Source organism: Macrotis lagotis, chromosome 1, assembly GCF_037893015.1.
Source record: "Macrotis lagotis isolate mMagLag1 chromosome 1, bilby.v1.9.chrom.fasta, whole genome shotgun sequence".
Classification (NCBI taxonomy): domain Eukaryota; kingdom Metazoa; phylum Chordata; class Mammalia; order Peramelemorphia; family Peramelidae; genus Macrotis; species Macrotis lagotis.
In genome coordinates, this window is record NC_133658.1 from 685969152 (window position 1) to 685996229 (window position 27078).

Sequence of the window (27078 nt, forward strand, 5' to 3'; positions counted from 1 at the left end):
CGAATCATTAATACAACAAAGAAGGGTTCCCAGGCAGTCTGGCCTCCAGACCTAAGCCCATATCCTGATCCCTGGGATTCTTCCGCCTCTCCTTCCCCTCCCCCACCACCTCACCCTCTTCTTTCTTTCCACTTCCACGGATTGGCAGCCGAAGAGGCGGCTTTGCGCCTCCGCAGATAGAGCTGCTATTGTGACCTCGACTTAGGCTGCAAACTGAGGTTCTGGGGGAGGGGGTAAATATGGGAAGTCTGGGATGCGGAGAGGAAGAAGGCAAGCTGAAGAAGGCGATCAAACCTCGTGACGCTTCGAAATAGATAAAGGTTTGCAAACTTGCAGTTAAGTAGGGCATTTTATTTTGCTTGGGCTCTGTAGGTTCACGGCATTAATTGCAAGCTCTAAAAAGAAGCTGAATTTATGATGGAGACCAAAGTGGATATTTTATAATTTATGAAGTTTTAAAGGGATATGTGGAGAGTAGGGCATCTTACTATATGCCAAAATTGCTGCTCATATCTATTTGTATCCGTCTCAGTCTCAGTCTGTCTCTATCCCTGTCTCCGTCCCTGTGCTCCGAGAGAGAGAGAGAGAGAGAGAGAGAGAAAGAGAGAGAGAGAGAGAGAGAGAGAGAGAGAGAGAGAGAGAGAGAGAGCTCTTCTTCCCTTCTTTTATGTAGCACCCTCCAAATGGCAGTATCACTGCTTGGGAAACATTCCTTTAATAATTCTCGACCACTCCCCTACTTTTCTCTCCCACCGCCATTGCCCCCACCCCATGCGGTGAGAGGAGAGAAGAAACTGAATTTACTTATCACATGATCCCTCACACCAATGACAGGAACTCGGAACTGAGAGATTTGCAAGCTATGCTGGCCCTCTGAAATGCAAGGGGGAGGGAGGGTGGAAGGGAAGGGGACGGGAATCCCAATCTTCACTACCTAGATGGAAATCAGGGTGGGCTAACCAGTCGTGCAGGCCCCAAACTGAAACCTGCTTTCTCCAGTGTTATTTCCAGTGACTGGGTAGAAGGGAAAGTAGAGACAGTTAACAAACATATATTTGCCTAGAGCCTGAATGCAAGAGGAAGCTATGATGTCAGCCAGGGCAGACACCATTTAAAATCTAATCTATGAAACCCTAATTTTAAGATAACATTTGGGTCTTTGCTGATACCAGTAAACTCAGCAAATACTCATGCGATCATATACAACCCTAGAACACAGCTTGTAAGATGATACATTATGTAATTTTATTATTACCTTTGTGAGGAAGAGGAATGGAGGAAATAGTTGAAATCTAAACAATCTGACAATTCATCTGTTTAATATTTAGCCAGTCTAGAAAGGTTGGTATAGTCCTTGAAAGGCAATATGCTATTTCTGAGATTCCCTAATAGGTTTAAAAATTATTTCATCCTAGATAATTATAGATTTTGCCTATTCTTGCAGATTTCCATAGAAAACAATTTTAAACCTTAAAATAGGTAAAATATACCTTCATTTGAAGCTGTTTATTCTGTTGGTTTGTTTTTACACATCTGTAACATGAATATTGAAATATATGATACTGCTTGAATCAAATGAAAGAGGATACTTTTGTTTTCTCCAACCTAACATGCTATGTTCAAAACAGCACAAAGAAAGCTGGTAACTAGATATTATTTGGAGTCCTTATTATTCAGTGAAACATAGACATTAAAAGAGAAACGAGTGCTGTTTGATCAGAGGATGAGGAGTTAAAATATTTCCACACAACAGGCATTTCACCTCTTGTCACCAGGGCCTGGAGATAGAAGCTGCAGGATTTGTCAGACCCAATAGAGACCAGTCGGACGACTTCGCTGGAAATACTAAAGAACTGACCCTTATCTGGAGGCGTTTTCAGAGAACGCCTCTCAGAGAAGATGATGTCAATTATAATGGGCCCAGCCAATGACACTCAATGATATTTACAAAATGTTAGCAAACCCAAACTGCTATAGTGTCCTAGGTGGGGAGAGGGGAGGGAGGGAAGTAAACGAGGTGTTTTGGTTTTCGATTCCATGAGCGAAACTTTTATTATTTTACATTGTGAGTTAAGATTTGTTTTCCTTAGAAATGAACCACTGGCTACTACAAAAGAGAACGAGGTGAATCGTGAACAGCATTATATTATTCTAAGTAAAAGATTCTGGGCACATTTCCCCACAGGATTTATGGGTGGTGGGTTGTGGTTTGTTTATTTTTTTCCTGTGCCTTGTGTCTTTTCTTTGATTGTCAATTTTCTTTCAAAGTTCCTTTTTTTTAAAATATATTATTACTTAATGCACAAAAGTAAGCTTGAGCCTCCCACTTTGAAATGAAGTCTACAAAAAATCGATTCCTGCCTAGTAGAAAGACGACGTAGAAACAACAAAGGAGAGAGGCAGCAGCATTGTGTCCTTTCGGAAACCTCTAATGAAATCATCTCTATTAAAACGGCTTCTAATTCCTGCCATCTAGGGTTTTCCTCCTCTAGGTTCGAATAGCTGGAATGTCGGAAAGTAGCCCCGAGAAGGAGTTGGGGCTCTGGGTTCCCATCCGCAAGCAATCGCCAGCCTCAGAAGGGCTTTGTGTTCCAGTTTATCAGCAAGAAAATGGCAGCGTGATCTGCTCGCAAGGCTGCATTATCAAAAACAGATACACTTCTAACTGAGAAACGTATTTTTTTTATTCTAAGTATTTGTTCAAATGGTACCAGACAACTTGAAATTAATAAACCGTGTGTGGTGTGTGCTGTGTGTGTTCAGGAAACGCAAAACCGCCTTTGCGAAATGCCACGGTTCTGCCACTCTATGAATGAATTACAATTTGCGGTCTTAATTAATCCTCACATAAACTACAAACACCAGCCACTGTTACAACTGTTCAAAACTACTCTCTCAACTAGGTTCAGACCAAGTAGACTAAATAGGTGAAACGTAGCCACCGCGGACCTGAATCGATCTCCCGAAGATACGCCGAATAAACTCTACAAATATACACATAAATACATTAAGACGAGGATAAATAATCCGTGATACAAAATGACTCGCTTAAAATAATAAATACATATCATTTAGTCCTATGCAATCCTTACATTACTGAGGAATCATATAAATTAACGTCTCTGAAATAAGTTTCGATGCAGGCAAAATCCCATCGCTCACACTTGGTCTACAACCCCTCAGCATGACGCGTTGCTAATTCTAATTGATCTAAGACTTACCTTCCAGTACATCATTACCAGATTATTAGTCCCTTGGTTTGCAGTATATTGCACTGTCATGCTCACAGAGGATCCTTTTAGTTGATTTATGGAGAGTTACCCCAAAGGAGGAAGGGAGACCCATCCACTGCTAGACTATGGGCCCTTTGAGATACAGGGACCAGGGAACGTCAAGGGAGTGGACGGGAGAGGAAGAGGGGAAAAACAGGCACACAAACAAATTTTTTAAAATGTTTCAAAAAGAAAAACAACAAACTCAAACCAAAGTGAGGTAATTCAAACATGAGTCCGCCGCTGCAGCGCCCTCCGATAGGGCCGGAGCCCATTACAGATGCGTCAGTTTGGGGGCTTCTTGAATCCTTCCCTGAGAAGTATGGTGAGACGTGAGATCTGTGTAGGTGGGGTGGGGGTCACACGGTCCGTGATGGTGGTTGCCCGGAATCTGGGCGGCGCAGCTGTAGTCCACGCTGGCCGACGAGGGGTGGGAGAGGTGGCCCAGATTGAAGACTGGACCCGAGGCCGGCATGGAGTCGACAAAGTTCCCACCGACGTAGACCGGGCTGCCCTGCAGGTTGGCGTTGGCAAAACTCCCGTTGCTCTGCATCGGGTGGTGCTCGTACTCCGGCCCGGGGTATCGCTTCTGTTGCGGGAGGCAACTGCTGAGCGGTGCCGTGTAGGCGGCCAGTCCGTACATGTTTTGCTGGGACTTGGCGAAGGAAGGGGGCGAGGGAGCATCGTAGCCCAGCCCCGGCACTGGGGGAAGCTGCCCTGAGTAGCCCACGTGGTTAGCCCCGCTCAGCGGAGGGCTGCGCTCGGGAGACTGACCCACAGGAGAGTGCATGATGCCCTTGGCCTTCTGATCCTTCTTGTACTTCATCCGTCGATTCTGGAACCAGATCTTGATTTGGCGCTCGGTGAGGTTGAGCAGGTTGGCCATCTCCACTCGGCGAGGTCGGCACAGGTAGCGGTTGAAATGAAACTCCTTCTCCAACTCCACCAGCTGCGCACTTGTGTAAGCGGTACGGACCCGTTTGGACGCCGGGCCAGGAGGGCTCTTGTCCTCACAGCTCTCACCTGAATTGGGGAAGGAAGAGAGAAAAACAGAGAAAAAAGTGGGGGTGGATTCAGTATCACACGGAGAGTGTGAGGGACTGTTGTACCTGAAGATGAGAAAATTCCTGTCTTCCCCTTCACCTCCTCCCACTCCTCCCTCCAGTTACCATTAGGATCCCTGAAGGGATAGAAATAGAGGCTAGGGTTAGAAGGACCACACAGGCCTCTAACCATTAAATATCTGGTTTTAGATTCTCACCTTTCTCATACCCCCTGAAACTACCATTTCCAAATCATTTCTGAACCCTGGGCATTACCCCGGGATGGCCCATTTGTCCCCAGTTGTTTGAATGTGGAAGAGAAATAATTGTTAAGATACATTTCACACTGTCAGTCCCGTCTTATTCCTTTCAACCCTAGCTCTTCCTTGGCAGAGGTCCTCAACCCAGCCTGCTGATTGTTGAATACCGTGCAGTGAGGTGAAGCTGTCCTGAACAAAGAAAGTTTCAGACACTGGAGAACTAGGTTCAACTGATCTGCAGGTTCAGAAGAAACTTCACCCAGAGAACAGAAAACTGGGAAAGCTTTCTTGGTCTTTAGGGAGGCCCATTTTCTTGGGAGTGAAGGATGGTGATGGAAATAGTATTTTAAATGATGCAATTCCTCTGGAAGCAGAATCACTCAAAATTCCCACTGGTGATGGTACCAAAGGAAGGAGAATAATTAGGGGGCCAATACACCCCCTCAAAATACCTAGAGATCATCCTTCTCCTTGGCAAGATTGGGGACAAATGAATGATTGGGTACTTCTTAAATCCTTTCTCAAGATTGGAGAGCAAGAAAAGAAGCTTCTTGGTTGGTTGACCTTTCTTAGGAAGAAGAAAGCAGAGAGCAACAATAAAAGAAATCTGATACCAAGTCCAATTCATTGACTTCCTTAATATTTTGGTCTGGAAAACTAAGTTCACCCACCATTTGCAAGCCAAATTAAAGAACACAGATCATCACAGAAAGTCAGTGAGTTGAGCATAGATCAAAACAGAATACCCTGATTTGCTCCTGTTCCTTTAAAAATGGTGTGTTTTTTCCTCTGTCCTTCACTGGTCTATAATCTCTTGACTGTGTGACTCATACATTTTTGTATCTCCCACAGTACCTTTAATGTAATACACAGTATATACTTGTTGCTTGACTTGAACAAGAGACCCTTTCCCTCATTTCTTTTTCTCTGAAGACTCTTCATTGAGGGAAGGATTCCTGGGATTATCTATGGCTGAGGTTCCTGCTGCTCTTTCTCTACGACCCAAGAAAACTTATGATTAAAAGGTATTGACCAGTTTATTGCAATCATTTATTTGGGAATTGGACAAGATTCAATAAAATAGTTCAACGGGCATCACTTAATCACCTACTGTGTGCAGAAGTGACCTCAACTAATAGATGTTTGTGGAATTCAATTAAAATATTTGAAAGAATAAAGACTTGCTGATGCTCTAGAAAGTTCAATTAGGAATAATGCTGGAAATCATAGAGGTAGGTTTCTTTGTAATGTGAACAACTATTTTACAATTAGAGATGCCCATGGGGGCAGCTAGGTAGCACAGTGGATAGAGCACCAGCCCTGGAGTCCGGAGTACTGAGTTCAGATCAGACCTCAGACACTTAATAATTACCTAGCTGTGTGGCCGTGGGCAAGCCACTTAACCCCATTGCCTTAAAAAAAAAATCCTAAAAAAAAATTAGAGATGGCCAACAATAAAATAGATTTAAAGATAGTGAACTCCCAGCTTTGAAGTATTTGAGCAGAGGCTATACGTGAAAGAAGTGTAACCTGTCAAAAATTTTGGAGAGATTTCTGAATTTCATCGAAAAGCCCAATGGGACTATATGGTTTCTCAGAGTGAGTGCTTCTAACTCTATGAGTCTAGGTTGGATAGCATGTCCTTAGATGGGATTGGTGTTAGGTGAAGGGACCCCCAAAAGGAAATAATAAATGAATGGCTACCTGAAGTGGTACAATTGCTCTTCTGTTTGGAGTTCTGCCGGGATTCCTTCATCCAGGGGAAGATCTGTTTGCTGATAGTGGCAGAGGAAGAGCCTGAGGCATTGGGGCCACCCTTGGCCTTCTTGGCTGGAGTGGCAACACCAGGATTTGTGGGTGAAGATGGGGGCAATGTAGGTGGTGGTGGGGGTGGTGGCGGTGGCTGCTGATCTGTATTCAAACCAGGGGGTTGACTGCCACCTCCACCAGCCTGGCCACTCCCACCACCTGGACGCATGCAGCTACCATTGAGCTCCCCACCTTTGTGGGATGGGGCACGGATTGGTGCTGAACTCTGAATGGAGCAAGCAGAACCTGTGTAGTCAGCATCCAGGGCTGCAGGAGCAGCAGGGGGTGGGTAAGGCTGATGAGTGGACCCATAGCCATAAGTGTCAGCAGCCTTGCTATAACCATAACCCCCAAAGAGGCCCGTGTTCTCATAGTAGGCAGTCTTCTGCATTGTGCACTCTGGGATCTCTGGGGCCTGATGACCCGACTCAAATAACATTGACTGCCACCTTTTTCTTCACCTCCACTCCAGCTTCAACTGGCTTCTTAGATGAACTGTAGCTCAGCCCCAGCCCAGGGGACAACCTGCTGGGAAAAAAGACAAGAGAACCCAATGGGACTGTCATTGGCAAGATAAGTCAGTATAGAATAGATATCATCCCCTCCCTCACCTGGTTGGATCCCATTTCCATCATTTCACTTATATCTACTCGTGAAAGAAGGGAGAAATGCTATATTTGGGGTACTGTGAAATTCAACTTGTAAGAACCCTTGTAAGAAATGTACTTGAAGGAGAAATGTACACTCACTCTTGTCTTCTGTCTGGCTTTCTCTATCTGAAAGAGACTTTTCTTCAGAAATATTTTATCCTTCCTCTAATTCTGTATTTCTTAACCCATGTAGAAAAATAAAGGTAAAGTTTCTATTGAAAGGACTTCTATTAGATGAAGGAAGAGAAGACCCTTAGATTGACAAAATGTCCTAAGGAACTGTTATTTCTGAGTCTGAGTCATTCATGGAGCTAGATGTAGTCATGTAAAGAGGATAAAGTGAGGCCTCACAAGTTAGTAAGAAAGAAGAATAAGGAATAAAAGTTGTTTAGTACTCCTAAGAAATTCTCAGGATTATATCTAACAATTCCCCACTTCCAGGTCCTAACAAAATCATCTATTATTTCAGATTTTATATTCTCTCTTTGTATCTTGAAATTTCTATGGTGATGAATGAGGAGTCTGTGGGTCTTAAATTAGTGGTTTGAGTAAGCACAGATAAATAGGAGATGGTTTTCAACATGCTTTTTTACTATAATTTTATCCTACGTCTACTCTATAAAGAACTGTGATTATCTACCTCCACTTTGATATCATCTATCTCTATGTCTCTCTCTGAATCCCTCTCTGTGTCTCTGGTTCTGTCTATCTTTCTGTGTGTGTGTGTGTGTTTCTCTGTCTCTCTGTCTGTCTCTCTTTCTCATCTATCTGTCTATCTATCTATCCATCTGTCTATCTCTATATTTCCTCTCTCTTTTGCACCCTCCCTTTCTCCCTCCCTGTCTCTCTATCTCTGTTGCTACTGCTCTCTCTGTGTCTTCAACAAGAGAGCCACCCATGACATGATGGATGGAACCAGAATTAGAATCCTATTCCCCACCCCCCCCCCCAAAACAAGGAAAATTCCAACCCTATTGTATCTCCTGATTCTTAAGAGAGATTTTTCTCCACATCTTCTTCTGCCTCTGAAAGAGTTCTAAGAAGTTAAAGTATAACTAATAGTTCCAAAACTTTTGTTTGTATGATAAAGAAAATACATAGGTCAGCTCCCTTGCCTTAATTCACAATCAATTTCCTCAATTTAAATCTTCTCTTCTTTGGAGACATTCCCTAAACTTCCATCTGGACAATTAAGATAACCTGAATTACTTATACAAGTTGCATTACTTTGCATGTTTGAAGCATTTATTGACATCAAAATCTTTCTCAGATTTGCTTATTTCTTTGCCAATTCACTGCTTTAAGAGCCTAACACCAATCTAACAAAAAAATTGAACTCTAAATTTTAGAGGTATTAAAATTTGATTTTGATACAGATCATGAATAGAATTACTCTCCATCTTGATCAAAGCTCTTTACAGGTTAGTTGGCTGCTCTTTAAATGATACTGAGAAAGCAATGTTTTTTTGTGTCTGAATTTTCACTCTCAATACTTTCTTGGCAGTTATTCAGATAAACACATTCCAGTTCTCTCATGATAAGCAGCAGTTACCTACATGAATCTAAAAGAGCCGAATCTTTATCTACACATTTCTTTTAATATCTACATCTTACTCTGAAAATTAAAGTAGTTAAATAGCAAAATGACTACTAATTTATTTAATCATATAACCAATACAGTGTTACGTAGCTCATTGGCTGAGCTTTAGATTATTCCTTAGATTTTTTTTCCCCATTATTTAAAATCCAGGCACTTTATGTATCTGAAGATTGACCATCCAGATTCTCAGCACCCCAAACTCAAAATCACTTCAAACTTTCATACTGTCATTTCATCTAATCAACTGCTGTGGTGAAAAAGGATCCCATTTCCTTCTACAAAGTCCAGAAATAATTTGTCTTTAGACTTAAGCTGTAAGAAAGCCAGTAAAATTAAAGTAGCTGCTTAAGACAATCTCATGACTGTATGGGGGAAAGTATATATAATATCTATCTATAATATTATACATTGACTGTGAGATATTAAACATCCATAAAGTATTTGTAGAGGAGTGTTATTATGTGCAGGGGCCTAAAAAGTATACCACTGGTAATGCATTGGGAGAATACAAAAATTTGAAGTTCAGTGCCTCCTCTCTATTAAAGAATTTTGTGAGTAATTCAATAATTATCCGTCAACTGTACCTTTTCACTAGTAGAGACCACAGGATCACCATTTTTGATTGTATAAGCCTTGTAGATAATCAGATAAAATACAGTGGTCCCCCAAAAGCTACCTCTTTAAAAACAAGAAAATGAGAATATTACTGTGGAACTGGTTTTTTTTTTAAACCCTATTTCTTTTCAGAAATCCCTACTCCTTGTGAACTCTGTTTGAACCTAAAAAGGAGGAACGGGTAATAAATCACTTGGACAATGGTCAACTGTTCAGTGGCTCATCTTTTGGATCCCCCCCCCACTTTAAGTTTTTTTTTTTTCCACCCTTTGGTACCTTAGTACATTTGGGCTCAGCACAAAACTGCCTGGGGGTAAGACCATATATGGGGGAGGCACAGAAAAGCTGGGCTTCTGCAAGCAGGCTGCAGGCCCGGCTCAAGAGCACGACCCTGGAAAAAAGGTTGGAGGCTAAAACTGAATGAACCTTTGCCATATGTTGCAGCCAATAAAGCCAGTGTGACCCACCCATCCAGTATCTGACTCCAGGCTATCCAGTCCTAAGCAAGTCCTCCAACCCAGGAATGGGCCGAGTGTCCTTTCTCCCTGTTCCCGAGGAAATGCCTAGCCTGCTCGGGAATTCTAGCTCTTTTAGAAGTCAGATTGACGACAAGGGAGCCGGCAGGAAATGTGGCGCCAAACGGTCACCCACCCACCCCCAGCACCCACGTGTAAGAATACAACAAACTTCTCTCTTGACAAGTTCCCGGCCTCCCAATTGCGTTCGATCCGACGTCCAAACATATTCATATGAAGCAGCTCGGTACTAATACTTGCTCACTACACTTAATTCTGTTGGGGATCAATACCTAATATGATACCGAATAAATAAAAGGCAGTCAGAGCGGCCAGTGGATGGGGTTATTAAGCAGCCGGAGCTCTCGCGGTGCATATCAATGCACCTGTCATTGCGCCTTGTAACAAAATTTATGACTGCTAGTACGACGGGCAGTAAACGCTTCAGTAAGGAATGAAAAGGAAAACACTTCCCAAGCCCTCTCGCACTTTTCAGAAGTGTAAAACAGCCTCCGCGTAGGAGGGAGAACAGCAAAAGAATTCCCGACACCGCACTTTTCCCAGCTTGGCCAACAGGAAGGGGAGTTCTATATAAAGTGACCCGCTCCGTGTTCCCCTTAGCTCTCCTCCGCCAAGACTCAAACTACATCCTCCCAGGGTCCAGGGGCTGTCGTGGAGCCTTTATTTCTCTCCAAGAAGGAAGAACATTTTTTTTCTACAGGGCACTTTGGAACGGAAAAAGTTCAGGGCTCCTAATGGATACTACTTTAGCCCTGCACCCCATCCCACCCAGAGGAACTCCGAGACACGGACTCTTATTTATGGTGCAGTTGGAAGAGGGCCTGGGATGGAGAGGGGAGACAATCGATGGGATTTGACAAGAGCCGCCATTGTTAGTAAATTACGTTCTCGTTATAAATCCCATGTAGGTCTAGAAAGAAATGGGGGTGGCATATTGGTTCCTTCTGTTTCTCTTTAAATAATCTACAGATCATGGGCTGCTCACCCTCTGCTTTTGATAAACAGGGATTAGGAAGTCTACCGTGCAGATTTCTTTTCTTGAGCATATATATTCCATGAATCGGGCGTGTGGCTAAACTCTTCTCGGGGGAGACTACTCCTCTTCCCCCACCCCTTAGGTCTTCAGTTTTTCTCCTGAAGTTTCAATTCGTAAAGGTTAATTGTTTTATAAGACAGCATTTTCAGATGTTCTCAGGTTCTTTTCCCCCACTTTACCCTTTGGCTGTTAGAAGCAATGACAATTCCTGAACAGGCAGTTTTTAAAAATCATTCTTATTTATACCAAATAATTCTATACCATTACACACAGTGCATCTAAGGCACTACGACTAACCTCATTAAGTAGCAATAAATCTTAAGACTGATGATTGGATATCAAAGAATAATGCTTTAGTTCAAATCTCGATGATAAACTTCAAAGTTTCTCTTTTGTTTTAGGTTTGTGATGTAAGAATTCTGGTGTAACATCCCTGAGTGGCAGAGTAGGTGGAAAATACGTGGAATTAAAGAAGACACTCACCACAATTACGTTTTTTTCCCTTGAATTTTGTCTTTAACTCTTTTTGTAGGGTCTTCAGGTTTCTCTTGATAATCCGTGGAGGAGGATCTGGAACAGAATGGATAATTCTCAGAGGAAGCGGTCTCTTCTGCGCACTTACACACAAATGTGTCGAAAGCCTTTTTTCCCCCTTTAAGAGCTTCATAATCAATGTATTTCGTGTACGCCATTCTTGCCCTAATTCAGAGGGATAACTTTTAGCGAATAGAAAGAGAGGAGAATTTGGTCTGGTAATGAATAAAACTAAAACCTTTCTCACAGAATACCTTGGCTGGAGGGAAGGACTGGAGGGCAAACATGAATTTGTTCAAACAATGAAAGTTCAGAACTTAGAAAGAATCTGGAAGTTCTGAGAACAAAATTCCTGAGGTTCCATCTCCCTCCCAAATCAGGAGTGCGAAGGAAAAAAAGACATCCTTTCTCTTCTTCCCATTCCCCCCTTCAAACCAGACTCCTAGATGCCTAACTTTTATAGAGGTCTAGGACTGACCATAGTCCCAGGTGAAGAAAGAAGTTCTGTGAGAGTGCTTGCTAACCTCTAGGAGCAGAAATGTGAAAGAATAGATGCGCTTGGAAGGGAACTTCGAGGAGGGGAATGGGCAGAGTTTGTAGACCCATAACTGGAGAAGGGTGGGTAGGGATGGAAAGTGGATGACGCCTACCCTGGGCCAAAAGATAAAACAACTGCTGAGCTCTCCAGTGCCCCCATCACTCCCCTGAGGAGGCAGAGAGAAAAAGAATGGAAATTTACTTGCAAGACCCCAGACGCCATTACCCAGGACTCTTACATGATGTATAGAGGTGACTATCTTAGGTCTATCATAATAAACAAAGCCCCGTCTCTCTTGCCCACATCCACTCAACCCCTAGGCTTCAGTTTGGCGGGAAACACCCCAAGAAATAAGAATTGCTCACAAACACACGAACTATGCAAAGTAGACCACCCCTACACTACCGCCCACCGAAACCTCGAGCTTGAGGGGGTCAAGGGAATTTGATAACATAAGGTGAAAGGAGAGATCAAAAATTACCCCTCTAGCATCTCGCTTCTGTAATTTGTTGACTCAGTTATTCTGAAAACATTAACCACACCAAGGGAAAAAAACCCACACACAAAGCATCTCGGCCATTATGAGGACAAGATCTCGCCACCGTAAGCCTTTGAAATGACCTTTGCCTCGCGTAGCAATAACTCACCCCTTAATGAACACCCAACAGAAGCGCCTCCAAGAAATCCCAAAACCACGGGGATCCCAACTTTGCCACCAATTCCTCTAGGTCCCTAGCCAGTGCCAGTAAGCTGCAGCCTGCTTTCCTTCGGCAAATAACTGGACTCGGGGCTGGTCAAAGGATGAACAAACGGGAATTTGGGGAAGGAAGAGGAGCTGGGTGTCTAAGGCGCCAACCTTTCCCATGTCCTTGGTCCTGGGCCTGTCCCAATAATGTCTTATATAATATATTCACGTGGGCGGACGTCAATTTTAAATGCTTTATTATTTTATCATTCTTTTTTTTGGAAAAGGTATTCATTAAGATCAGAAGCCTTCCCAGAAGAAGATATTGAAAGCTGAAAGGCCGTCAAACTCTCTCCCGATCAAGAGATACAAGTACACCGCTTACATTTTTTCCTCTCTAAAAAACAAACAACAGCAAAATACCCCAAAACGAATACTTCTTTCATTTCCATCCCCCCCCCCCAAACCAACGGTTGATTAACTGGGTAAGTTTTCATTTTGTCTTTAATTAGTTATCGACGTGGGATCCCCATGGCCTTCCTTTGGGCTTTCTAAAGGAGAGGCTGATCTAACTTAGTCTCAAGGAAGGGGAAGAAGAGTAAAGCTAGACAAAGTTGGCCAAAGTCTAGACTTCAGGCACCCAGCATCCCAACCCCCATCTCCCCAGTATCTTCCTTCTGGCCCACCCACCGATGAGGAAGATTCCCAACTTGGTGATCTCAAAAGATCAGATGCTCCCAGCACTGGCTGTGGGCCATCAGATTGTAGCATCCTTTCCAGGAACAAGATGTGGAAACCCAAACCCAAAGTTGTCAGGAGACAACAATTCCCGTCCCCAGCTCCCAAACCCTTTCCTCCAGCTCTGAATCCCACCCTCCCCGAGAAAATCTTTAGGATTACTCAGGCATAGACCCGATCCTGGCATTATTGAAATTTTCGGTGAAGTTATAAGTGACTGCTTCTATGGGGCCAAATGAAATGCTGGTGGCGGTAATTGGATTCAGCTGACTAACTTGGCAGTCTCACAGCTCCGAGGCATAGAGCTAAGAAAAATGTCCAGCGCCTTTAAGTTCTGATCGAGCCAGGCACATGCAATTGACAAAACAACTTTGTTGTCTTCTCTGATTGCTGCAAAGGGCTGGAGGTGACGCACCTTAGAAGGGTTCCATCGGAAAAGCTCTTTCACTCCGTTGGAGTCTGGACCACTGGGGTCCGAATCACCTCTCTTTTTTTTTGCGAGAGACACTTCTAATCCAGAAGGAAGAGAGAGATGAGCACTCTCCCTCATCTATAACTGGATCCTAAATCGCCTTCTCAGCCAAAGTGGTTCCTTCCTATCCTCGACCTCAGAGGAGAAGCCTCAAAGATGGTTTCAGGGTTTTGACTGAAGCTGGGAACCAAAGAAATAGTCTAATAGAAGTAGACAAAGGCTAGGATGGTGGTGAAAAGAAATAGATGATTTTTGTATTTAGTCTAGTTATTGTACGGAAACAGTGAAATGGGAGAGACCCAGAATCACCTAATACGTGTGTTAAGATGGTATTCACTATTGAAACTGCTGAAAGAAAAGATTAGAGTTCATTCTTTAAAGGCACTTTGAGGTTTACATTATTTTATGCCCTTGAACAGTTGGGGGAGGGGTGGAGAAGAGACTTTGCTAACAATTTCATATGAAAAGAGAAATATTAGCCCAACAACTGAAAAAAAGGAAAGTCCAGTCCATGCATGTGGAGAGGTTTAAAGAACAATGCACAGAGGCTACGTTGCCTATGAGTTTATTTTAAATACATATAAATCAACCTTCTTGCACCCTGCCCAACAGCCCAAGACAAGGAATTAATATGACATTCCATCTTACTTTGGCAGTGACAGCCTTAAAAAAAGTTTCTTTTCTTTTTTTAAATTTAACTTCATTTTCAGTCTCTTCTCAGAATTAGAATGACCCCCCAAAGCCCTTCCTCCAGCTTCTCCCAACCCCTCCCCTAAATTCATCCCCCTCCCCTCCAAACCCACCACCCCACCAGTCAGTCTAAGAAGGAGGCGAATATCTTCTCCTAACCTTTGGGAACCCGGGGAGCTTCCCCACAAAGTGCATCTCATTACGATTAATCATCGTCCTCGATGTATATGTATAAGTGTATATAGGTCTGTGCGGGCTGGCTAACAAATTGGCAATAATCAAGATCACAGATTACACAAAATAAATCATATTTAGTATCTCGCTAAAGGCAGCGGCGTGCGGCCCTGTGCTCAAAGGTTTCCATTTGTTTGTCATGCAATTGCTTACCTGGGTCTCAATTTATCATAAACCTGGTCTCCTCAGTCTCAATAAGTGCGCCTGCAGTTGTGAGAATATATCCTTCACCCTTTGTCTGCAGACAATACTGTCCTAAACCTGATCTTGCGGCTTTACAGACATTTCCATATACCAATGCAGACAGTATTCCCGATAGAATGGAACCAGGCTGAGGTTCAACGACCAATAAAGGCAGGAAGGATGGAGTTCTCAATGTGGGATTGAAACCCCTTTCCCAGTGCCATCCGCCGCCCTCCAGCGCCGAGGCTGCCTCGGGTGCCTCTCTATCCCCCACCCCCCTCTTCTTTACCCGCCTCCCCCCTCCAGTCTGGGTTTGTTTTGATTTCAGAACGTGGCCCTCTATGAATTTGGAGCGAGCCCCAGAAACCCCCTCACGATCGGAAAATACAAGCGCTGCCTTAAAACGCGAAGCATATTTGTTCACGTGATCCCGAGAGCAGATTGTTCTGATTGAAGCTGAAACTTTCACGTTGTCCATCCCCGGAGCACGGGCATGGCTGGGGGGCTGGGGTGGGCTTGGTGGAAGGAGGAGGGTCTCAGGAGGTGGTGGGCGCGCAGGCACCCCTCCTGACTCCAATCCCCGGGGTGGGGGTGGGGGTGGAGGGAGAAGAGTAAGAGGAGAGCACCTTAACCACCTTGCAACTTTCCGAATGGCTCCAGCTCCCCTTTGTGGGACAGGAACCAGTTAGCTTGGGGTAGAGGGAGAGAGCCTTCTTTCCCTGGCCATTCAGGTCCTTTGGGCCAAAGAGGCCTGGTAGGTTCCAGGGTTTGCAAGACTTCCTCTTCGACGAGAAATTGAAGGGGACCGACCAGAACCCATTCTTAGAGAGCTTGCCCCAAGCCTGCTCTCCTGCGGTACAGACGCCCAGCCTTTCCGATGGTTTGCATTGTGTTTACTACGGCGCTTCTCTCCCTCTTTCTTCCTTGTGGGTAAAACAAACACATAGGGTATTAATTAATTTGAATGGCAGTTTTGCCAGACCTTGCAGATCAAATAAATGATTAATCCGCCACCGGTGGGATGGGGAGAAGAGAAGAGAAGAGAGGCTTAATTCTGGGTAGGTGGGGGTGGGGGTAAAGGAGGGACAAATCTACACCAAGCAGCAGCCCCAAGAGTGCTTAGATTGAAATGTTTCTCTTAGAAATACCCTCCTCAAGTCTTCTCTCTCTCTTTCTTTCTTTCTCTTTCTTCCTTTCTTTTTTCCCCTATTTCTCCCAGGTCCAGGGGAGATTTCTTGGAGCAGCAGAGATGGAAGAGCCCTTGAGAAAAGCGTGATGTGGGACTAAGACAAGTCATTCCCCCGGGGGGTGGGTGCGTGTGACTAATGTGTACTGTTTATCTGTAGAGATTCTGAACTTCTCAAGCCCTCTCCCCGAATATCTTCATCTCCTTTGTTTGGGGTTTGCCAGTAGCCGAAGCCCCTGGAGCCAGGGGCAATGGTTGGTGTCTGTCCTCAGGTCCCTTACCGAGCGCCAGCCCAAGGCCTGACAGTAATGTATGGCCTTACCTTCCGAACTAGAAGTGGATTGTAACATTTATCTAAATTACATTGCTTTCTATGACTTTGCAAGTCAGTTATAAAAAGATTGGGGTCCAATTATGGAAGGATAATAGGTTTCATGTAAATAATTGTTAGCCGATTGTTCTTGTTGGCTTGTTTGTTTGTTTTTTTTCATCCCACGATTTGCGTGCTCTCTCTTTTGAGGAGGAGGGGGGGAAGGGTGGTTTTAAACCACCCACTGAAAAAGGGGTCGTGGACTCTGACTTGAAATATAAATGCCTAGAAAGAAAAGATTTTCTATGTGTATCATTTTCTGCCAACCCTTGACAGTCATACACGAATCTGTTTGTTTATTCACCTAATCACCTACACACAGACATGTATGAGGCATATATTATAATCCATTCCTTACACACACACTACATACTGGATTTATTTATTGTAGACAAAGATATATACACGTGTGCTGCCACAGTCCATGTCTCACTTGCAAGTGCTTTTGAATTTCAAATCTGATATCTATATTTCAATGAAAATTCCTCTTTTCTCAGGGTAAGTGAATACTTTGTATATGCATACATAACGCATAAAAAGGACAAAGTGGGAAAGGCGCACGAATTTTCTCCCTCCCCTCTAAATATTTTTTTAATTGAGGAAAACAATATTTTACTAAGTGGAATTAGAGGAGACAACAAAAGCATCCGCCAGACCAAAAAGTGAATGAGGAGAGAAAAGGCAAAAAAAAAAAAAATCATCCAACAGCTTCTCTTCTTTTGTTTAACTTGGTGAACGTCGCCTCAAAGTGAATTTTCTTCGAGGGCTTTCTTACTGGACCCTGTAGATGATCCAAAACCATTTTCTTCTCACCCTCACCAGTCCCCAGTCTTTTTTGAGAGGAGTAGAAGCAGACGGGAGCAAGTGTTAATCCCTAGTCAGAAAGGGAGGGCGGCTTTGCAGGGAATTTGTCTCAAGGAAAGGATCTAAGACTTCTTCAATCGGAGCATATGTTCATAGAGCAATAAAACCGAAAGATTTACAGTCCTCGCCCGGCCCCCAACAGCCTCGCACCCTTTCAGGAATTACTTACGATGATTTATCGCAACAACCCGGGCAATTGTCAAACTGATAAAATATCCTGAGCCCGGTGCCCAAGCAGCCCCGTTCTTGGGAGAGTGGTGGGATGCGAGGGCCTGGAGTCCAACGGGGCATTTTGCAATGTTTTCCCCTCTGGACCTAAAAAGGAAAGTCGGGTGGTTAAGGGGGGGTGGGGGGGGGTAAGGGAATAAAGCGGGAAGTAAATCCTCATTGAGAAAAATATCCGAGCAGCTCCCGATAAGAACCGAATCTGTGCCTGAGTCACCAGCAAAACACATAAACATTTGTCATGTTTGAATAATTGAATTAATGCGTTGTTGTTTGAATGTATAATTCATAACGGGGAAAACTTTGTCTTCGTCCTGCCCGAAAAACAAACCCACCATCACATGTATTAAAAGGAAAAAGAAAACATCAACAACCCACGGAAGTCATAAAAACTCCTAGGGAGGTATCTGAAACAGGACTCCTGCGAAGGCTCAATTAAAGGGAATTCCAAAGTAGGAACTAGAGAACTCGCTTTTTCAAAGCAAAATCCAGGTTTTTCTGGAAATGAAAAGGTGCTTCTCTCCGAGGCCCCTTTTGAAAGGTTTAAAAGGAGGAGGAGGAGGTGAATAGAGGGAGAGAGGAGAAACACCGGCCCAGGGAGAAACCAGCGTTTGCCTCCCAAAAGAAGGCTGTTTAAAAAAGTCTAAAATTATTTGTGGTGAGGACAAAGTCTCGTCTTTTTCGAAAATCCTTTTTCCCTCTTGTCCCCTCATGCCTCCTGCCCCCAAAAAGCTTTCTGTCTCGCAGAGAGATCTCCAGCACAAAAAAAAAGGAAAGAAAAAAAAGAAAGATGCTTTCTCCTTCGCTCTATTTTCTTCGCCCGTATAGGAAAATTGAAAGGAAAAAAACAGAAGAGCAAAAAGATGCCTATCCTAAGTGAGGGAAGCAGCAGTGCTTAGATGGGGGGGGGGGGGGGGAGAGAGAGAGAGAAGGAACTCGGAAATCATTATCTGTTGGTTAAAACCTGCCTTGGGTAAAATTTCAACTCGATTTTATAGCCTTCTATTATGACGCAAAGAAAAATTTACGACCCTCGCTTGAAAAGAGGTCCGGGGCCTTTTCTCACCGGTTTAAGAATAGGCAGCAGATGCCCTGACAGCGAGCATTGTTCCCAGTTACACCAGTAAATCTAAGCCCCATTTCAGCACACATGCAAACCCCACAGCCTTGCCATTTTCTTTACAACTCTTGCAATCGCCAAGCAAAACGTGCGCGTACACACACATGCACACATACAGAGCCTCTGGCCGCTCTCTGCAATTTTTCATAAGTGCAAAGCTTTTCTGAATCAAAGGTCACTATATAAGCCTCTAACAACTTCTCACTGTCGTACGGTTCCAAATCAGGAAGCCAAGGGAACTATTTGTCAACCCCCCTGACAGCTAAGTTCATTAAGGATTTAAATCCGAAGAAATAAAAGTAGTAAAATGTTTACATACCGAGCTGCTCTTTCTCGCCTGCTACAGAGGGTTAGGTGTACAGAGAAAGAGTCCGCTCCCTCCCTTTGTATATTATATTCTTGGGATCTCTTCAGTTTTCAAGTCTGATAGAGTCCTTTGCTTGGCAGATTAATGACGAGTCCGTGTTTCTTAAGGGACGTGCTGAATTAATTATTTCGCAAATCACGTGGTCGGGACTTGTAGAAATCTATTCTTATCATCTTCCTTGCACTTTGAAAATTCTCCCCGTTATGAATGGCCCTCCCTAGGCTGCTGGTGATCCCTACGATCACCCAGTTCAGGGGAAAGGGCTGACAAACATGGCCGTTGAAGGCTGTGTAGAAGGGCTCTGCTGGGAAGGTCCTGGCTTACTGTACTGTACAGTGAGTGGTGTTTGCTGTTGACTCTGCTTTTCCTCCCCATTCTTTCCTTAACGACTAGTGGTGATATAATATACAGAATTTTATTGATGTATTGGTAGTAACAGGAGGAGCCATTAAACAGAAGACGGTCAAAGTATAATCATAAAATGTGTCTGAATATTAAAACTTATGTCTGTGCACTTATAAATACACATGTACACGCGTCTCTGGCGAGTCTTTCCATATATTAAGCACACATGTCTTATTTTATGCATTGTGCTCATTCCGTGTCTCGAGCAAGCCCCATCTATTTTTGGACTCCTGCCTTGGCTACTCTTCAAGGAAAGACAAGTCAAATATGAAAAATACCCTCGATAAAAATAGCGCCCGCCACTTTTTATAGCAAGGAGTGTTTATTGTTGTCTATGAAGCTGCTATCACAGGGGAGATAGGAGGGGCAGGGGGCTGGACTGAGCAGCCCCAGCAAAGTTTAAGTATTTCGAGATTTTTTAGTTTAAGATGTTCTGCTTACAGCATCTGATACAGTCAAACCTGCTAGTGGTGTGGGGTTTTTTTGGATACAATCTAGACTCTTCCTTCTAGTTGTCAATTAACAGTTTGATCTCACTATCCACCTCAGAATGCAGAGCTCTGTGGGGCTCCAAGGTTCAAGAGGAAGGTGGGGGTGGAAAGAAATGCTTTTCTGGCTATAATCAGGTAGGAAACCAACCTGGAAACCAGTCCTTTAGCAGGAGCTTGTCAATTATTGTTCCCAAAAGAAAATAATAGACAGTACCCTGGTAGACTTATTCTCAGGGAGACTAAGGCTTTTTTGAAACAACAATAGTCCAATCAACATGATTTGTCAGATTGCTTAAAAATAGTTTGTTGAAGTGGGAATTCAGGGTGGAAGATAAGGGACTTTTTAAAGGTGTACTTTGGTACTCTCTCTTAAAAAAACAAAACTAAAATAAACTTAGTTACCTCCCCTATTCCCATTATTGTATAATTAGGGGGAATGACAAGTAAATAAGTATGCAAATAAGCAAGCAAGTAAACAAGCAAGCAAACAAATGTTGAGACTTAGTTCTTTCAAGATTTACAAGCACTACTTCTGTCAAGGCAACAAACAGAATAGGTTTCTCTACACCTTTTATTATTTCAAATATATATGAACAAATAACATCAAAACTACAGGAAACAATTAGTATAAATAATACTTTAATCAGTGGCAGTGAAACCATTGGTAGATTCTATAAAACCATCTTATGTGGACAGATATCATAGTGTTGCTTGACGATGTCACAACAAAGGCTGCAATATTACAAAGTGTGATGTCTGAGGAGCAGTCTCTTCAAGAAAACATTCCTCTTCCACCTTCAGTCACAGAGCCACCCCCATCAGAGTTTAAGAAAAAAAACATAAACAAAACAAACACTTCTGGCTCATATTTTCTGAAACAAAATGGAAAAAATAATAGCAAATGGGCCATGGAGCTCATTTTTGTCAAGCTTCCCTTTTAGCAGGAACACAGATGGAAACTCTCCCGACACTCCCTTTGGCTAGAACCACAGAGTGGGTTTCCTGAGGCCACTGGCCTAGTGTGGCCCTCTTCCAGCAAGCCCAAATGGACCCTTGATCCCAATATGAATTTAAGAGTTAGGTCTGCCCTCACATCCATCCAGTATATATTAACATTTCAAAAGCCCATCACTTGAGCCATACAAGGAAAGTTAAGACTTATAAACAAAGGGGTTGCTTCTTTGATTAAGTTACTTTCCAGAATATTAGCTCTAAGTAAGAGAAGTCTTGGCTTTTTTCCAAGAAAACATACTTGTGTGCTTTCTCAGTCAGAGCTGGGGAGAGTTGAGTTAAGTAATTGTGACATTTGGTCGAAAGCTGGGGCTAAGTAACCTGAACTTCCGAGGGGGTGGGGAGAAGCTCTCTGTGAGCTGGACATCATGCAAAATAGACATTTCATGGAAAAGCTTCAATATATTCAGGGATGTGAATTTCAGGGAATAGTGAGAGCAATGCCCAATTTGCCTAAGGAAAAAAAGCTTTATAAATGCTGCATCTAAATGGACTCCATGTCAGAAATGGGGGGAGGGGGAGGGAGAGAAGGGTAGTTAGAGTCCAAAAGGTTAAGGGTTTAGAGGTCAGTCCTCCCGGCTGAAATACAGCTAATCGAATAGAAAATTTGTCCTCTGGATGAACCTGTTTCAGTAATTTAGCCGAACTTCAGTAAAATACCTTTTCAACTTCTCAACGTGAAGGCGTCAGAAAAAAGACGTCTTTACTATGTATGAACTCTGTGCTTTTTGTCATAGAAACAATGATGCGAATAATGCAGGAATATCCATCTTTAATATCACGACATGTAGATATTCAAGTATTGCCATGTGCAAGTCTGAGAATCAGGCTCACCCCAAGGAAGAACAAAGAGTTGTCTCCAGGATTTAATACAAAAGACCAAGTCTTGGAAAAAACTTTAGAGGAGCCTAATTTTAGCCAAAGAGCTCAAATTAATTAATACCTGCTCTCAGCTTTGGGCATGAACCATACTGAGAAGCAAACACATAGACGAAACTTCCCCTTTCTCTTTTTCAGCCTATTTTAAGATTACCTTTGGAGTCATCCAAAATGTCTGGAGAAATAATACAATTCTATGATCTCTCTCTTAACCCCCTAACTACTCCTCCAAATCTCCTTCCTTTTAATTCTGTAATATATCAAACAATTTTATTTGGTGATTGTATTTTAGAAACCCAGAGAATTTAGGATTGGGGTGGAGGTAAAAAAAAACATGAAAAGCCTGGTTACTAACCAGCCCTGGTAGAACCTTTCCATTTTCCCACTTTTACACTTAAACAATTAGTATTTCACACACACACACACACACACACACACACACACACACACACACAAATTTTTTTAAAAATCCACAAACCTCTCTTGGTAGAGTAGTATAAGAAAAATGGCAATGAATCCCTTTCCTTTCGTTTCAGTATTTTTCATGTAATTCTGCCGAACTCAAGACGTAACAGAGACAACTTGAAAACTTTAAAAGGGTGGGTTAGATCACCCAAAACTAGGACATAAAAGATTTACTTCTATTTACCAAAAAGACGTTTTCCCCCTCCTGGAATTAACTTCCTTCTATTCTTGCCCATTTGATTCAATTTGCTTGCCATCTTGCTTATTTATTTGGACAGCATTCCTCCACCCCACCCCCAGTCCCAATATGTTTTCCAGATTTCTGGTAAGACAATACTTTGCTAAACAGACTGGTGTGCAAGGTGAATTGTGCGTTGGGAATCGAGTTGGAAGGTAAGAGGATCTCTACAATGGCACGGAAGACTGGGGCTGTTTTGTTTGGTTTCCCCACAATGAAAATGTTTGACCATTTGTTCCCCTTTTTAAAATCCCACAGAAGCGGTTGTGAGCAGAGCGAAGAACCAGTTGTGCAGTCTAAACACATTTTAAAGAAATTGACTTTGGGTCGATATGTTTTTCTCTCCCTCTCTTTATAAAAAGGTTAGAACATTTCTCCCATACTGGGAGCGGTGTGGGGAAGAGGAAGAGAGTCCTAAACGCCTGGCAAAGTGAGAAACCTAAGCCGTACATATTCTCTATGATTTTCCATAAGAAGGAGCCTTAAGCGTCAGCTCTCCTGCTTAGAATTTTTGGCTTAATGCGTGTTAATGTGTGTATGTACTCCTCTAATCGACAAATAAATAAATATGTAAACACAATCTGAAAATAAAATAACCCGTTTCCACTTCTTTCCTAGTTATTTCTTTGGGGGGTTTCTGAACACGAGCAGGGGCTTTAAATAACAGTCATCCACAAGATAGAAGACCCAGGAAGTTCACAAATCCTGTAACCAGCTAAAAGTCCTCTGCCCTGAACTCTCCTACATTCCATAAGCCTGAAACTGCATGAGGTGGGGGATGAGGGTAGACAGAACATCAAGACTGATACTGGCATAGAATCAAACCTTCACTTTAAAATTGAAAACCGAAAAGATGCAATTTCCATTTGTGTTTAATGACTCGTCAGATTTTTATAGACTCAGTAGCTCTTCGATATATAATTATATATATATACATATATAATTATATATCTCTCTATATAATTTTCCCTAAACTTTCCACTTCCTGCCTGGAGAGCTGGGGCTTGTGCTAGTATGAAGAATGCCAAGAAAGTCTGAAGTACCCTCAGCGAGTCCGCTTTGTATAGCACAGCACCTTAAAGCAAGCTGACAGCCTGGGGAGGCTTTGCCTGCTCCATGCAGGTTTGCGTTTGGATCATGTCAGTTCTACACACAGCACAGTTCAGAAGCAAAAGATGAAATTGAGGGGAGGGATGGGAGAGATTGGATGGGGTGGGGGGTGGGGGGGAGATTTCACCTCCTCTATAAAGTCGTCAAGTCAGTGTGATGGTCCTTGGACACCGGCTGTAAATGCTGGTTCGAGGCGGCAGAGGAAGACCTGCCCTTCGTGTTGGGCAGCTTATGGTCTTTTTTCCATTTCATCCTACGGTTCTGAAACCAGATCTTGATCTGGCGTTCAGAGAGACAGAGAGTGTGGGCTATTTCGATCCGACGACGCCTCGTCAGATACCTGTTAAAATGGAATTCCTTTTCCAGTTCTAGGACTTGCTGCCTTGTGTAGGCTGTTCTGGACCTCTTGGGCTCCCCTCCGGTGTAATTAGGATTCACTGAGGGGGAACAAAAGAAATATATACGTAAATGTAAGCTACATAAGAACAAGTTTGGTGCTGTTCAATCTGAGCTTACACACCATTATGATTTTCAAACAATCCTCGGGCGCGCGCATAGACGCGCGTGCACACTTTCACAAGCTTGTCTGTGTAAGGGGTCGTTAAATCCCCACCAAGAAAAAAAAACTCAAAACAACAATACCCAAATCCCAAACCCCAACCACAAAAAAAAATGTGCAAGTTGAGTTCTCTAAATTTTGTAAAATTACACTCCCCCCTTTCACCTCTAACACATTCTCCTTCTAAAAATGGAGGACCCCCCCCCCTTCTCTGATTCAGCCAAGGAACCACATGGCCAACGGCCTATTTCCTCAGCTATAAAAATTTATGGGGAGAGTAATTGCGGCATCCATTTAACACACGCTCATGCACACACACACACACACACACACACACACACACACACACACATTCGGACATAATCCACAACTCCTAGCTGGCTCTGGGGAAGCACTTGAGGGTTGCAGTCTCAGGGGTGGTGGAACTGGGGTAAGGGGAGACAGAGCGACCGGAGCTAGGAGAGGAACCTTACCGGAATTTACATGCACTTTCTTCATCCAGGGGTATACCACAGCGGGTTGTTTGAGGGCCGTCCCGTTGGGAGGTTGCTTGAGGTTGGCCGGCTGGCTGCAGGCCCGGGAACTGGGAATTGGAGGCGGGGGACAATGCTCCCCTTGGCCCGGGTAGTGGCTCGCCGGGCCCGATGGCTCCTGTCCATGACCCCGCGGAGGCACCGTAGAGCCCTGGGCATTGCTACAGCTGAAGGGCTGCTCGCTGTAGTTTGACCGTGGGTAGACTCCCTGATGCTGGAAATCCGAACCCTGAGAGCCACTATAATACTCTGAGCTCTGCTCGGCTAGGTAGCTATTCTGCAAATATTCCTCACAAGGAGGAAATTTGGGGTCCACATACTTAGAGTTCACCATATACGAACTCATGGCCATTAATTTCTGAAGGTAGAAAATACTAATTTTTCTCGTGTTGTCTTTTTTTCTCCTTCCATAGGGCCCTCCTACTTGCTGTCAACTGAATAAAGTTAGGGGGCCATGTGACCGTCCCAGCCAATAGCGAGGAAGGAAGTTTATCACCGGATTTGTGAGCATCTCATAATTTTCACAAATTTAACTAAATAATATACGTGTAATCAAGTGACTCCACTCTATGCATTAGGTCTTTCCAACCAGATGTTAATGTGGTAGGACGATTCATCACTCCGACCCCCATCTTCTTTGCCCCTCAGGTAATTCGAGCTTTTGTTTGAAACTGACTTTTCTAACCTTCCATGCCCTTTTCACTAATCCCCCAGAAATCATTCCCCGGCCCTTCGCGTTACATTTGTAAATAAAACATCCAGCAAGAATATAGAACTGTGTGTTAGAGGATTTGAGGCTGGGTTAGGGGTGGCATCAAGACCTTGGGGAAAATATGCAGAGGGAGAACTGAGAGAAAGACTCCACGCCCAAAGAAAAGCCATCAAACAGAAGGGGAATATGATGTACAATAGATGTGTCTTGGCTTTGTCTCCCCGGGGTCACCCAAAAGTTACCAGAATCTAGTTCGGTTGAATAAAATTAGGCAATCAGTAACTTCGAATGCACTTAGCAGGTCCGGGAACAGAAATTCACACAGAAAGCAGGGCGACTCTCGTTTGTGCTTCGGGTTATCTCCCATCCCCGCCCTCCACTTCTTTATGATTGAAGTTACAGGCAGTTAAATCGAAGACTGCTTGACACCATCACAGGAAAACATTGCAAATTTAATCACATAAACTTTTCCCCCTGTCCAACCGTCTGCCATGAGCAGAAATGAATCCAAGCCGATATCTCTCGTGCTACTTTGTAGATAATCCAGGAGGTTAAAAAAAAGTGGCCAGGAAAATTCTTCACACCTAGCCTCTTAACTCTTTTTTAAAAGTGCCCTCTTTCAGAAGCATTCATTTATCAAACTAGTTTTCAGATCATCCAGACCTACCATGTGACTCAGTTTTACAATGAACAGATTTTTTTTAAGCTGATCTATAATTCACCAACATCAATCCATATTCCCCATGTCGTAAGGTGTCAGTAAATAAGACAGAGCTAGCATGACTTGGATAAGTCTCCAATGAAGCAGCATGCACTTCATTTCGGATCCCCAGACATTTACACTTTTAACCATTTGCAGAAATGTGAAGTTTTTGCATCGACCATATATTCCCCTAGAATCGAATCTGTGACTATGTGAATACCACACAAATTCGGTTCTACAGGGTATATATAGACAACGTAATAACATTCTGTTCTCATCTACAATGTAATCTGCCAGGATCTCTGCAATGTTTTCTGATTCATCCTACTTTCTAAATCAAAACTATGCTGCACTGGCCAAAGGCTGTCATCCTCCACTGAAATAAAACTGCACTTTCAGAAGACATTTCAAGTAGCCTACAGTTTGCTGAAATATCTCTTTAGAACTTAAGGACAATTTACAGCGGCTAATTCAAATCTCCTTCCTTCTCTGCCTGAGGGGGAAACCTGAGTGGGATTGAAAAGCCTCCATTGGAGCTCTTTTAAGAAAAAAAAAGAAATAATAATGTTAATAATGATGACCCATCCTGATATTGCCAATTTTTCCCCTACTTCTGGGCATCCGAATAATCTTCCTAAATAATATTTTCAGAACGAAAACAGACAGCGTCTGAAGAGACAAGAGGAAACAGAGAAATGCGTCCACCAGCCCTTTCCCTCCCCCACCCCCCCAGCTGAAGTAAAACCCTGGCTTGAAAGCTAAAGTTAGTTTCCAGAAAAACAAAACAAAACAAAACAAAGCAAACCCCAACAAGTTTCGTTTACCTTCGCATCATTAGAGTGCCTTTCTCTTTTATCCTGTCCAACTTCAGGCAGTAAACCTAGGGTCGAATGCTTTGCTCAGGAAAATGTCCTTAGGTTTAGTGGGGTAGCGTTTATGGTGAAG

At 43.2% G+C, this 27078-nt stretch overlaps 2 protein-coding genes across 5 annotated transcripts; both read right to left on the bottom strand.

The window, feature by feature from the left end:
- Positions 1-800: 800 nt before the first annotated feature.
- HOXD3 (homeobox D3) lies at positions 801-6823 on the bottom strand. The gene is made up of 2 exons (XM_074215656.1): positions 6280-6823; positions 801-4295 (listed from the first exon to the last, which is right to left on the bottom strand). Exons 1-2 carry the CDS (start codon positions 6821-6823, stop codon positions 3547-3549), a joined length of 1293 nt encoding a protein of 430 aa, XP_074071757.1. The 3' UTR covers positions 801-3546.
- HOXD4 (homeobox D4) lies at positions 6820-26858 on the bottom strand. 4 transcript variants are annotated; one of them, XM_074215665.1, is made up of 4 exons: positions 24659-26858; positions 23967-24063; positions 11305-11391; positions 6820-6909 (listed from the first exon to the last, which is right to left on the bottom strand). In XM_074215665.1, exons 1-3 carry the CDS (start codon positions 25068-25070, stop codon positions 11310-11312), a joined length of 591 nt encoding a protein of 196 aa, XP_074071766.1. In that variant the 5' UTR covers positions 25071-26858; the 3' UTR covers positions 6820-6909; positions 11305-11309. The 4 variants fall into 4 exon arrangements, 3 of the variants coding, with proteins under 3 accessions (XP_074071766.1, XP_074071765.1, XP_074071764.1); XM_074215664.1 differs by having other exon boundaries at positions 6822-6912; XR_012474257.1 differs by lacking the exon at positions 6820-6909 and having other exon boundaries at positions 11303-11391; positions 18980-24063.
- Between the last annotated feature and the right edge of the window lie 220 nt (positions 26859-27078).

Bases quoted from the DNA above. Each gene is read 5' to 3' on its own strand.
- HOXD4 (XM_074215663.1), bottom strand. From the start codon at position 25,070: ATGGCCATGAGTTCGTATATGGTGAACTCTAAGTATGTGGACCCCAAA. The intron at 24,064-24,658 runs GTAAGGTTCCTC...GTTCCCCCTCAG, and splicing joins GAAAGTGCATGTAAATTCCG to TGAATCCTAATTACACCGGA.
- HOXD3 (XM_074215656.1), bottom strand. From the start codon at position 6,823: ATGTTATTTGAGTCGGGTCATCAGGCCCCAGAGATCCCAGAGTGCACA. The intron at 4,296-6,279 runs GTAGCCATTCAT...TCCCCAATTCAG, and splicing joins GAGCAATTGTACCACTTCAG to GTGAGAGCTGTGAGGACAAG.